The sequence below is a fragment of the Melanostigma gelatinosum genome, assembly GCF_949748355.1.
Source record: "Melanostigma gelatinosum genome assembly, chromosome: 14".
Classification (NCBI taxonomy): domain Eukaryota; kingdom Metazoa; phylum Chordata; class Actinopteri; order Perciformes; family Zoarcidae; genus Melanostigma; species Melanostigma gelatinosum.
Window position 1 is genome coordinate 20,316,442 of NC_136647.1, and position 12,761 is coordinate 20,329,202.

The 12,761-nt window shown below is 44.3% G+C and overlaps 1 protein-coding gene across 2 annotated transcripts; it reads right to left on the reverse strand.

The window, feature by feature from the left end:
• Nucleotides 1-54: 54 nt before the first annotated feature.
• On the reverse strand, nucleotides 55-12,761 carry LOC306787687 (uncharacterized protein). Of its 2 annotated transcripts, none has more exons than XM_079282904.1 (11): nucleotides 12,429-12,761; nucleotides 10,627-10,747; nucleotides 8,799-8,906; nucleotides 8,661-8,697; nucleotides 6,712-8,501; nucleotides 6,590-6,620; nucleotides 4,529-6,300; nucleotides 4,369-4,417; nucleotides 2,439-4,237; nucleotides 2,291-2,327; nucleotides 55-2,173 (listed from the first exon to the last, which is right to left on the reverse strand). In XM_079282904.1, the coding sequence occupies exons 1-11, from the start codon at nucleotides 12,521-12,523 to the stop codon at nucleotides 639-641; spliced, it is 7,374 nt and encodes a 2,457-aa protein (XP_079139030.1). In that variant the 5' UTR covers nucleotides 12,524-12,761; the 3' UTR covers nucleotides 55-638. The 2 variants fall into 2 exon arrangements, with proteins under 2 accessions (XP_079139030.1, XP_079139029.1); XM_079282903.1 differs by having other exon boundaries at nucleotides 55-2,176.

Here is a 12,761-nt window from a genome sequence, read left to right on the forward strand (position 1 = left end):
GGACTACATGTGGAGGACGACTGTACAAAGAAGGCAAAAAATATTTTTGGAGAATTTTATTACTTTTTTGACAAATATATATTTGAAGGTTTTCCTATTGAGGAAACATTCTTTCAAAAGATACGTTTACAGCAAATTCATTCCTGCAAAGAGACAGGAAACATGAGAAATCATCAGAAGACATGATGGAACTAACCATTTCTATTTGTGCCCATGAAAGGTTAAGGGTGCATTTAATCATAATAATAAGGTCATGACCGCGATACAGAAGTCAGCCAACGCCAATGGGACATTATTCAACATCTGAATTATCATGATACATGGGGTGAATTAGTCGTTTCGCATCAAGGCACACAAGCATTGCTCTTTTTTTTTTGCCAAGACATTGGTCCCATTGAGCAGTAAAACTGTACAAACTACAGGATAAAAAAAAAGAAAAAAAAAGAAAAAAAAAAAAAAGAACATAGGGCTTAGTTTGCAGGATAAAAACAAAAGGAAATCTCAAAGAACTCAGATCAATAATGTACACAGAAATATTGAGTTCAGAACATGGGACCTCAATTAGGGTTGAGACACATTAGTTCTTAGGTATGGTTGGCGCTCAAAGCTGCCAGCTAGTGACGGAAGACCTGCATCTCTTACAGAGGATGTAGCTCAGTGAGGGGTCGCTTTTCCTGCTGTATGAACTCCTGTAAGCTGCTCTTTCCCTGCCTAAAGTTGCTCTCCCTCCTTGAAAACGGCAAGATGACCTGGAGTCTGAGGAGAGTTTCAATGTTACTGAAACTTCTTATCTGCGACGTCTTGAGCGTATCGAGCACGGTAGTCGGGAGATAGCCTGCCAGGGGATCCAACCATTTCTCCTTCCACGACTTCATCTCAGTGTGAAGCGAGACCTGATCTGGCAAATCCTCCTTGTACAGGCGGAACACAAGACCGCTAAGAATGCTGGTTTCTACTTTGGACATTGCGTAAGGCACAATCTCCAGACACCTCAAGGTATCCAATACCTTTTCTGTGAAGAGGTCTTCAATTTCTGCTATTGAGTGCTCTACGACCTTCATGCTTACGAATTCCTTGTAAAACTCACTCAATGGCTCTAGAAGCACCGAATGCATCATTGTTACATGGAGTTTAGAGGCCAGCGCAGTAGCTTCCTCAAACCAGGCCTTGTGATGGGTGTCAATATCACTCTTCAGTTTACTGAGGGATGCTTTGAGGTCAGGCAAATGATTCACAGCAAGCAACATGTCTAAGGGTTTTCCCAGCAGGGACTGACTTAGCTTTTTAGAGACACTCAAGATGTTCTTCTGCACCACGGCTGATAGGATGAACTCAAAGTTTCGGATCGCATCGAACAACTGCGATGCTTGCTGCCGGTTCGAAACACTTCCCTCCCCTTTCAGCTCATTCAAACAGAGCATGACAGCTTCTAAAACCTCCACCATTACCTCGTGCATGTCATGACTCTTCTCCCAGTTTTTGACGAGCTTGTCCCTCAGCTCGTTGCCCTTCACCTCATCCTGCTGGAACACGTGAATGATCATGTCTTCCAGTTTGTTCTGCCGTTCTACATCCTCTGTGAGCCAATGCAATATTTTACCTATGAGAACTGCTCCGTCCGCTGCTTCTACAGCGGGAGACGACCTAGCCAGCCATACATTAAGAGACAACGCAGAGCTGACTGTTCTTACAGCTTGGGGGTATTTCTGAGCTATGGCTAAACTTACAGCCCTCATCTGAGCTCCGACTTCACCAACACTCAGCAAGGCCTGTCCTCTACAGTACTCCATGTTGAGCCCCCACTTCTCAGACAGGGCACTCTCTATAGCATCTGCCAAGACAACCGTGTCTTTGCCAAAAGGGATGAAAGCCAGTGTTTCCTCACACTGGATGTCCTCTTTGTTCAAGTACCTGATGCACAACGGGATGTAGAGCTCGCCGTCAACTTCGACAGCTTGCTCAGTTATAACTGTAAAGAACTGAGAGTCCCAGAGTTCCTTGAGGATTTGTTCACGCAATTGTGGCTCATAGAAAGACACTGCTTTTCTTGGTCCCTGTGCGACCTCCAGTAACACTTCGTTATCAGCCGATTTCACCTCTCCATCAGGAGGCTTCTCGGCTACGATGGAGGCGTGCGATTCTGTTGGTGGTGCTGGTTCTGCTTTAACGTCCACTGCTTTAAAAAATGAAAATAAATGTTCATGCCTCACATACAAATGCATTTTTTTGTCGTCTTATAATTACAATCAAAGACAATTCTTGAAAATAAAGTTGCCATGAATGGACTTACCGCTGTCCAAATTCAGTCTTTGCAAGGTTCCCATCACCTAAAAGAACATGTGGTGATGATTAGAATGGCTGTTAAGATGTTCTAACTTTGTTTTCTTTTACAACATGATCAAGAAACAAAGAACAGTCTTAAATCATTGTTCATTTACCTGGGATAGACATGGACTGCTCTCTGGATCAACCTCCATACACTTCTCTATGACCTCGGGCAGTCTCTGGAGAGTTGTGCAGTGAGAGAGGAGCACCACGTGGTCCTTTCTGCTGCCTTTGCATACAGTGTTTTTTAACAGATCCCTCGTGGAATTCAGAGTGGTCTTCATCAGGTCCCACTCCATACTGACACTGGGCAGGACCGCTACTAGCCTAAGCAGTGAGGTGACAGTTGGGTGGCTTATCGACTCAGGATGGACTAGTGTTTCAGTGATGGATGATGGAGGAGCAGCATCCTGGTATTTCTCTTCCCAGACTGTGGCCCATGCTTTGATTTCCTGCTCGGCTGCTTCCGGCTCAGAGAGATCTGCAAGGTAGAGGCTGAATGGCTTGTCTGTGGTCTCCGGCACAATGGGCTGTGGATTGCAGGAGGGCAGTAAGGACAGGACCGACAGGGCCTTTAAGTGGCTGTCTGAGAAGCTGTACTTCATTTCATCGACAAGACTTTTGAGGAGAGGGACGCTCAGATTCTCTCTGTAGTAGATGTCAGGAGATTCATAGCTGTTGGCTTCCTCTGAGAAGCACACCTGTTCAGGAGCTACCTTGGTTGCTAGCTGGAATGCCTGCTCAAACCAAGTGGAGTGCAGAGTGCTCACATTTTCTAACATCTTGTGAAGAGTCTCTATGATCGAGGGGATTTTTTCCACTTCACAGAGAATATCAGCAGGGTTTCCACAGCGGAAGACAGTGCTACAGTTACGTAGGGGAGCACAAGCATTCTTCAAAATCACCAGGGTGACAATGAAATCCAGATTTCTCAGAGCGGTAGAGAGAACTTGTGCATGCATTGACTTGACACCGATGGCACTCGAGCTAACCGCATCAAGGCAGCTGAGGATGCCCTCTAATGTGTCAGCGAGTATGTCAAAGAAGTCCTCTCTCTTTTTCCACCTCGAGCAACATGTTTCTGGCATTTCCTCCAGGGCCTCTCTTGGCAAATTCAAAAGCTCATCAACAGCTTGCGCCAGCTGTCCCTCCAGACAAGGAGATTCATCAAAGAACAGCAGCAGGTCTTCTGTGATGTCCAACATTTTTGCTACTGAAGGGCAAGGCACACTTCCTGCCAGCCAATGGGCAAGGCCGCAAGACTCGCTGGGTGTCACAACAGCGAGAGGATAGCTCATGAGGAAATCCAAAGACATTTTCTTCAGGCTTTGATAACCTGAGCCCAAGTGCATGAATGCTTGTCCACGACACTGAGACATTGGTAAACCCCAGTCTTCGGTGAGAATCTTTGCGAGGTTATTCGCTTGTGTATCAACATGACAGCTTTCATCAAATGGTAAGAAACCCATGAGCTCTACTTTTGGAGCCGATTCGCCAACAAACCTGACAAAAACAGGCAGGTGGATCTTGTCGTCAATCTTAACAGGTTTGTCCGTGATAAGTGAGAAGAACGGTGATTCCTGTATCTCCTTGAGTATGACATCTCTGATTCCATTTATGAGGAGGTTCACCATTTCATCGTCACCTATAGAAGGCGCCCATTTGCCCTCATTTCCAAACCAGTGGCACATGCTGAGCTCCTGGATGAAAAGCTCTCGGTCCTCCTCTGAGAGGTCAGAGAGACCGCTATTCTTTTTCCCCAGAAGTGTGGCCAGTTTGAATACCGTGGCGAGACTTTGGCGATTATCTCCCAGGTGCCCATTCTCATCTGCTGGTTTCATGTCCTGGTCCTCAACTTTGTCAGGAGATTGATGAATTTTAGGCTCTTCAGCTTCCTCCTTGACACAATCAACTAAATATATCAGGGGGGAGAAAACATAACAGTGGTTATGACAAACATTGAAATCATGGAGAAAAAAAGTTAGTGTACTAAATGTAATAATATATATATATATTTTTTAAACTATATGTAAACAATCATACCTTCCATGTTGTTTTCAGAGTTTCTGTTGAAACTTTTGGATTCCTTGTCCTGTGAATACACCGAGGGAAATACAAATTAGTCCGGCATTCAGAATTACTAAAATATGGGGAAGGAGTATGTAACACACTGCCATTTCTATGAAAGAATACAAGCACGTACCAGACATATACCCTCCAAAGCTTGCGGAGTAACCTTCAAACACTGGGTCACCATGCGGTCCAGGTCTCTGCTGAAGTCCGTGCCCACCTGCAGCATAGCCAAGCACGGGGACCTCTTTTTGGGATTTGTGTTTCTCAGATACTCTTTGAACTTCTTGTGGCGCATTATGGCACCGCAGTCCTCCAGCGCTGTGCTAGGTAGCACGGACATGATCCTCAGCAGGGCATTGATGTTGCCAAAGTACTGCATGAGTGGCAGGCGCAGGGTGTGAAATATTGAGCCTGGGACGGTCACGGACGCAACTTTGGTCTTCCATGTTACTCTCCAACAGCACAGCTCTGTGAAGAAGTTGTCAGCATCAGGAAGATCACCGCTGTAGAGAGGAGGCTTCGACTTCAGGCTCTCAAACATGTAACTCACTGTGACTGAGCATGGAACGAGGGAGAGGAAGTTGAGAGCTTCTTTGTGGTCCTCTGAAAAATGATCCTTTACGGCATTGATGAGGTTATCTACTAGAGGTACACTTAAGCCATCTTTGTAAAACCCGACTGGTTTCATCATGCCTTCTCTTGCCGTCTGCAAGGCATTTTCAGGCACTTCAATCTGCACTCTTAGACTCTGTGCCATTGCACAGGCCTCGTCAAACCAGTTCTGATGGAACACCTTCATATTAGTTTTTACTCGGTTCAGAGTGGCCACGATTCCACTGATTTGGCAAAGTTGGGATGCGGCACTGAAGTGGTCCTTCTGGAGACCTGCACTCAGCTCTCTGGTGAAAGAGGATGTATTCTTCAGGACCACCATGGCAATGATGAAATCAAATTCCATTACCTTGCGGAGGAGTGCCACAGCTTGGTCAGACACAAAAGCTTTCCATCTCTGTGGGTTATTTTTGATTTTCTCCAGACATTCAACCAGGGGCTCCAGCATCGGCACAAACACCTCATACGAGTCATGCTTCTCTTGCCAAAGGGCACAGAACTTCCCCTGTAGCTCTTGGACCTTTTCATAGCTCTCTCTCAGACCAAACGCTATCACATGGTCGAGCTGTTTTTGTAGAGTAGCGCTGCTGCCAAAAAACATCAAAACCTCTTCGAATGTATCCAGGGCTCTCTTAACAGCAGGCACTGGGATGGATTTTGACCACCATGTGTTGAAAGAGTAAGAAGAGCAGTGTGTGCTTATAGCAAGAGGATGATTCTCCTGGACTTTGCAGGCAAAGGCTTTCAGCTTGTAGGAAACATCACCAGAGCCCAAGTATGCTTGACCTCTGCAGTTTTTCAAATCAAGACTCCACTCAACGGTTACTATTTCCAGCAGACGCTGTACCATGGCATCAACATCAAGATCTGCCTCAAGAAATCCCATCAACTCCAATCGCATGACATCAAAACTGTCCACAAACCTCAGGAAGAGTGGAAGATAGTCTTTCTCCCCAAACTTCACAACGCAGTCGATGAACAAGGAAAAAAATGACGTCCCCACTTCCAAGAGGATTCCCTCCCTGACGGCCTTCTCGCACACAGTGAGAACTTCTTTCATTTCAGACTTGGTCACATACTCGCCTTCTCCCTCCTGAGCAGAAGCATCACCATGTTGCCTGCTTTGGCTGCTGTATGCAGCCGTCACTGCAGCTTGCAAAGCAGATTTAAGAGAATCTCGGTCAGTCTCTGCGCACTTCAGCTCCACAAGCCTTTCGGCATCCATCTCTAGGTTTAGGAACTGTAATTCTTCTTCAGTGTCCTTTTCAGCATGGTTCCCATGGGATGCAACTGAAATGAGTCGAAAAGGGTCGAGTGAGTTAACATCACAGTTTAACACATTAGTAAATAAGAAAATTGGCATATTTAAGATTGTAGTTTAATGAAATTATCATTAAACTTGCCCAAGTTGTTTCCACTTAAGTACAATGGTAATTTAGATCAAAAACACATTTTTAAATGTCTAGAGCTCTATTTTGGGAACATTCTCCTTGGTGTATTATGTGATAGAATAGCTGTGTGATTCACCAAAATGGCTGCATGCTGAAATGTTAAAGAAATGATTTCAAAGGCATCTCACCTTGGGGAAGCTTCTCCTTTGTGTCATCATCCTGTAAAACACACACACAAAATAGAATGTCATTTCAGGGAGAACAGTTGTTTTATCACCGAAGAGGGTAATGCTAATGAAAATCTACTAACCATTTGCAGCAATTGCAGGATGTCTGGATGCTTCTGGACATACGAGTCCACCATTTGTTCGACATTGAAGTGCACATCTTGGTTCACGTAGACGTATGCCATGCTGCATTGTCGTTGGTCCTCTGGTGTGGCTCTCAGGTAGGAGTGGCACCGCTCCAGTACCATATGGTATTGACCATACACATCTGCCTCTGCATTTACACATGGAACAGTGCCCAACACCCGCAGCAGGCTCTGCACATTGGGGTAGAACCCAATATCTGGAATCTTGAGTGTTGCGAACACTGTGGTCGGTAGGATTCTGCGCTTGCTTGCATGCCTCCACTTCACCTCCCAGCAACCAAGCTCTTCGTAGAATGTGTCGGGCCTTGCGAGGTTGTTCAAGTTGGCGTCTGCTACTTTATCTCTGCGAATGCTGAAATTGTGGTCAGCCATGTAAGATGGCACTAACGAGAGCCAGCGGAGAATCCTCACCATCTCTGTGCTGAACACTCTCTTCACCTCTGCAACAAGATACTGCAAGATAGGCCGGCTCAGAGTTTCTCTGTAAAGGTCCTCCAGTGGTGTTTCGGCCGTGTCTCCTTGGTCTGTCTCTGGTTTGATGACCTCCACTCCCAGCTTCTTTGCTCTGCCAATTGCATCTGAAAACCATTTCCTGTGGAAGATTGCAAGCTCCTGTTGGTATTTGCTTACCAGCTTTAAGGCATTGGAAATCGTGTACTGCAACGTACTGCTGATGCTAATTATTCCCCTGAGACTCGAGTTGAGTATGCTCACACAACAGAGGGTGTTCTTAAGAACAACAAGTGTGATGATGAAATTGAAATTCTTCAGAACTGGCTTGAGCTTGGCCATCTGCTCAGCAGTATCTTCGTCTACCTTTGAAATCATCTCGTTGATGCAGTTCAGGAACGGCTCCAGGATGTCCAACATGGTCTGGAAGGCATCGGTGCCATATTCCCAATTCTCAGCGACGGCTGCCTTGATCCTGTCCACTTCCCCTTTCATATGCCCATATGTCATCTGGATCTTTCCCTCCAATCTTTTGCACAGCTCTGGTGTTCTCCTGAGTATCGAGGCCACCTCCTCTACAGTGTTAGCAACGCTTTGAATAGAGGGCACGGGCATGCAGCGAATAATCCATATGTTGAAGGCATATGGGTCGCTTGGTGACAGAACTACTTGTGGGAACTCCTGCAGAATCCTGGAGGTAAGGTCTCGCATTTTCTGACACATGCTGCCTGTGACCAGATAAGTCAGTCCTCTGCAGTGCTCCATCCTCAGACCCCACTTGTTTCGCAATTCTGACAGAAGCATGTAAAACAGATTCTCTGTATCCATGTCGCATGGTAAGAACCCGATGAGGTGCTTTTGTGGGTACCCTTCTACTGTGACAGACCTGATGAACACTGGGATCTGATCCTTGCCCTCTATACTCGTCACATCCTGAAGCAGAATGGAAAAGAATCGTGCCTGCCTGAGGCTGTTTTGGATCTCCTCCCGCATGAGGTCTTCGCTGAACTGAAGGATTTCTTTCTTGTCAATTTTCTCTACGCAGATACGATTGAAAGCCTGCTGTCCTCTCGTACCTCCGATTGGCTCATCAGTGCTGCTGTTTGCACCATTTATGCTGAAGCCAGTAAGTGCCAGGATTTCCTTGAAATAGACTTTCAGAGTCTCTTTTGCTTTACAGCTGGCTCCATCCTCTTGGGTTTGGTTCTCGATTTGCAGTTCAGGCACTGCAGCAGGTACTTCTCTTCTCTCCTTCACCTCTGTTGTGGCTGTGTTTTCTGATGGGAAAGAGAAAACCTGAATGAAAGGCTGAGATGATGATAAAAAAATGCTAAAAAAAATGCTTCAATCGGTGAATAAATATATAACACATATATATTATAATCTAACGTAGACTACAACTGAAAGGGCTGAATGAAGTGAGCCAGTTACAGTACCTTTTGTTTTCTTCACAGAGGTAGGATCCTCTTCAGACTATGAAGGTGGAAAGGATGATTAAATGTTTGCATTTTTAGTGTCGTATTGTCTGATGAAGTGTTCAGAAGAGAGATTTAAAGAGTGAATGAAACACTTACAGGATCTCTAGCTCGCTTCCTGTTGCAGGTTGATTGATTATTCTCAGGCATTGCTGAGTCAAAGACTGTTGGAACAGCATCCTCTCTTAAGACACAACTGGAGGCGCTCTGAAAGACAAAAAGGCGCTAATCCTCAATATTCTATGTGAAACGGGGATTTCCCATTGACTTACGACACATGATTTTGGGCTTAAATCTAACTACAGATACAGTTGCACTGGGCATCATTTGGTACACAAATATTAAATTGAACAGCTGTTTAATAAAGATTTCACTTTTTCTGACCCACATCTTTGCAGTAACAAACCCTCTAATGAAGCAAAGTGTTTTAGTTGCTGTTTTAAAGGAAGTTGGTGTCATTTTAAACCCAACGACATCAGCAATATATAGCAATAAAAACCTCCAACTTGTGTTATACATCGAGTTGCATGTGATTGCGTTGCATTGCATTGATTGATGGTGTTTCTAACATTTGTCCCACCGTGTGCATGTACACAAGGAACATTAGAAACAGCAGTGTGTTTTAACCTTATAAGCTACACAAAGATTGGCATTGTTACTTGGCTGTTGTATTAAAGTGCATTAGATCAATCAAGTGTACCCCAATAAACTGGTAATGTTATGGAAATATATACCATACTTTTCGGACTATAAGCCGCTACTTTTTACCCCACGCTTTGAGGCGGCGGCTTATAGTCCGGTGGCTTTATATACGGATTTTTCCGTAGCTTTTCTCCGCCACAACAACCGCAACTTCCGCTTCCGGTCTAACACAACATTTACTAGCTCCCGACACAGAACAGTTGCTACCAGCAACCCCTCTGCTACCAGCTGTTACTGACAGGGTCGCTACAATATGGATGAAGTACCTTTGACCTACCTCTCACTAGGACTGTTAACAAAAAAGGTTGAACGGCAAGATGCTTTTAACAGTACATGTCCGACTCGCTAGCTTCTAAGCTAATTTTAACATTACGGCCAATGGGGAAATGCTAACCGCGATTAGCATTAGCGAATATATAATATATATCTTTGTACATCTTTTCATGCAGACATACTTGCATTACAGACTAAGGTCTCTCACGGCTACCAAACGAAAAGCAATGAGGCAATCCACCCTTGAGCTTGTGTTGTCCTCCTCATTGCGCTCTCCCCTTAATCTCATAGTATCCCAGCCTTTCAGAACCCGTTGGTGATGATGGATTCTTTCACACTGTTCCGGGCTGTTAGGATCCACTGGCAGACTTGAGAAAAAGCTGATCTTCTCTGCTCATAGCTCTGAATAGCATTTACGGCTAACTGGCTTGGCCAGTTGCTGCTAGCACAACAGCTATTCAGAGCTATGAGCAACAACAGTTATTGCCTCATTGTTTTTCGTTTGGTAGCCGTGAGAGACCGTAGTCTGTAATGCAAGTATGTCTGCATGAAAAGATGTACAAAGATATATTATATATTCGCTAATGCTAATCGCGGTTAGCATTTCCCCATTGGCCGTAATGTTAAAATTAGCTTAGAAGCTAGCGACATGTTATGATGTTCATAGAAGACAACTTTAGTACTGTTAAAAGCATCTTGCTGTTCAACGGAGACACCTGCGGCTTATAGACCACTGCGGCTTATCTATGTACACCTTCTTTTTTTCTTTTTAAAAAAATCGGCTGGTGCGGCCTATATACCGGTGCGCTCTATAGTCCGGAAAGTACGGTAGTATTTGCTCACTAGGAACAGCACTGGAGGTACTATAATAACAAAACAGGGGGCAAAATGACAATTATTAGTATTATTATTACATTCACAAAGGGTAATGGGCAAGAGATTTGCTTCTTACTTGATGAGTGATCACAGAGGGCTCAAAGTGCTTTGCACACAGTCTGTAGAGCTTATGCAGCTGCTCAGGAGGTTCTGAGGCCAGATCTTGGCGATGACAGTTGTTCAACCATAGCTGGCATCTGAAAAATCCAGGGGGAAAGGTGTCACAACCATAATATGCAAACTAATTAGTCCAAACGCTTGTGCATGAATATTCTGTACTCTCATATTAAATAATGACTCGACAAACACTCACGAGTTCTTCAAAAGTTTGTGAAACGGTTTGCTTCAATTTAAGAACTGTTCATTGTGATGAACATGGGTGAGCGTGGCGACTCTCTGCACTCCTAAATGCCACCACTAAACTGTTCCCAGAGTAGAAGGTCTAAATGGTAAATATAGATAACTGACATGGCTGCTTGAGCTAGGCTACTTACTTTATCTAGTTTGTAACAGTATAACAAATGATTATTAATGTTAGTAATATAGTGTTTTGCAGACACTATATTACTACATTGGTCCAAACCACTGTACTGGCTAGTTTGAACTAAAACTGCCATTTGCTGTGGCTAGATTGCTAGGCTTCATCACTGTGCAAATACAAGTTCAAATACATTTTTAGACAGACATAACATCCATACACAACTCTGGGAGAGACGTGCACGCTGTGGTTATGCTTCAAGAGGTCAGAACTGCTACAATTACGTGGATTAGGTACAAACACGCCATACAAATATATAATAAGAAAGCACAAAAGGTGTGACTGATTGCTAAAAAGCTTTCATGAGTCAAATGAGCTCTTTGCTTTCATTATTTCAACTTTCATAATAAAATTCCTTCTCTTTCTTTCAACTGATTTTATTATATATGCACAGAATAAAGGTGGGTGGATTTGCCCACAAGAAAATGAGATTTACATCTCTCAATTTAACACAATATTGGGTGGGTGGCGGGTGCAAGATTAAAAAGACTACACAAAGCAAAAAGGAGGGGACAAAAAAAAAAGACAAACTCATTGCAGGGCTGGACGTGCAACACTCAGACTGTGATCTAGTAGTTTATCCTGTGGCTTAGAGGTTACATTTCCTGTCCACGCGCTCACTACTGCGATACAGCCGGATAAAATGCAGCCGCCATTCAATCACGGCCCTTAAATCAATTCTTTAGTTTTGATGTAACATAACATCCCTATTGCACAACACTACAGCAATCGCAGAGCGAAAAAAAACAGCGAGTTGAGAGGTAACAGCGGGATAAAGGGGGCGCTAGACTGCTACTTATTCATGGCGACATCACCTGTTTAACTACGTTCATATAAGTTTCAGTTGCTATTGTTCAGTGAGCTGTACATTAAAATGCAATGTAATTAATGCAGTTTGGAAGCCACAATAAGGCCAAACAGCTGTATCAATGGAGAGTATTTAAATTCAGCTAAGCTAACGTCAGCGCCTCTCGTAACGCTAGCACACTGTCGAGGTGGTCGGTGTCGATGGCAATTTAAATTACAGCACAAAAAAAGTTTTAAACTATGTTTTCTCTTTGTTTGTGAAATAACTGGACGCAAATAGAAACATATATCAGCCAAAATCGCACTTTGGTGTCGGTCTCCGATCCGGAATGAGTGAGCAGAGTCTATTTCACACGGACTTTTCTTTCAAGAGTAACGTTAGTCTGCGCCATTTTCCACAGAGTTGTGTCACTGTTAGCCAACATGGTGTTAAGCTAGCGCCAGTGCTAACCCTGGACGGCTAACACATTCATTTCGCATGCTCAGAGGCTCGTTTTTAACCCACGTCTCAATGAAATAAGCACAGCTCTTACCGCTCTGGATCCAAGGGAAAGCTGAAAAGTGGAGGAGAGTTTTCGGATCCCCCTTGCTGATAATCACAGTTCGCTGCGGCGCAGCAGTCAGTCATTTTGGACTGCAATGTTGCTAGCTAGCGAGTTAGCTAGCTTTGCTGGCGGTTGCAAGCTGGCAAGCCTACTGTGAGCAAACCTGCTGGAGTCTACAGAGCCATGCCTTGGGCAAAGCCTGCAACCGACACAGTTGAGTTTCAACGGTATTCTTCGCTTAATGTCTCTTTGGTAAACTAAGAACCTACTTATTCCATGCTTTTAAAAGTTGATGTTGCGTGGTGAGCAAAGAGTCGCCGA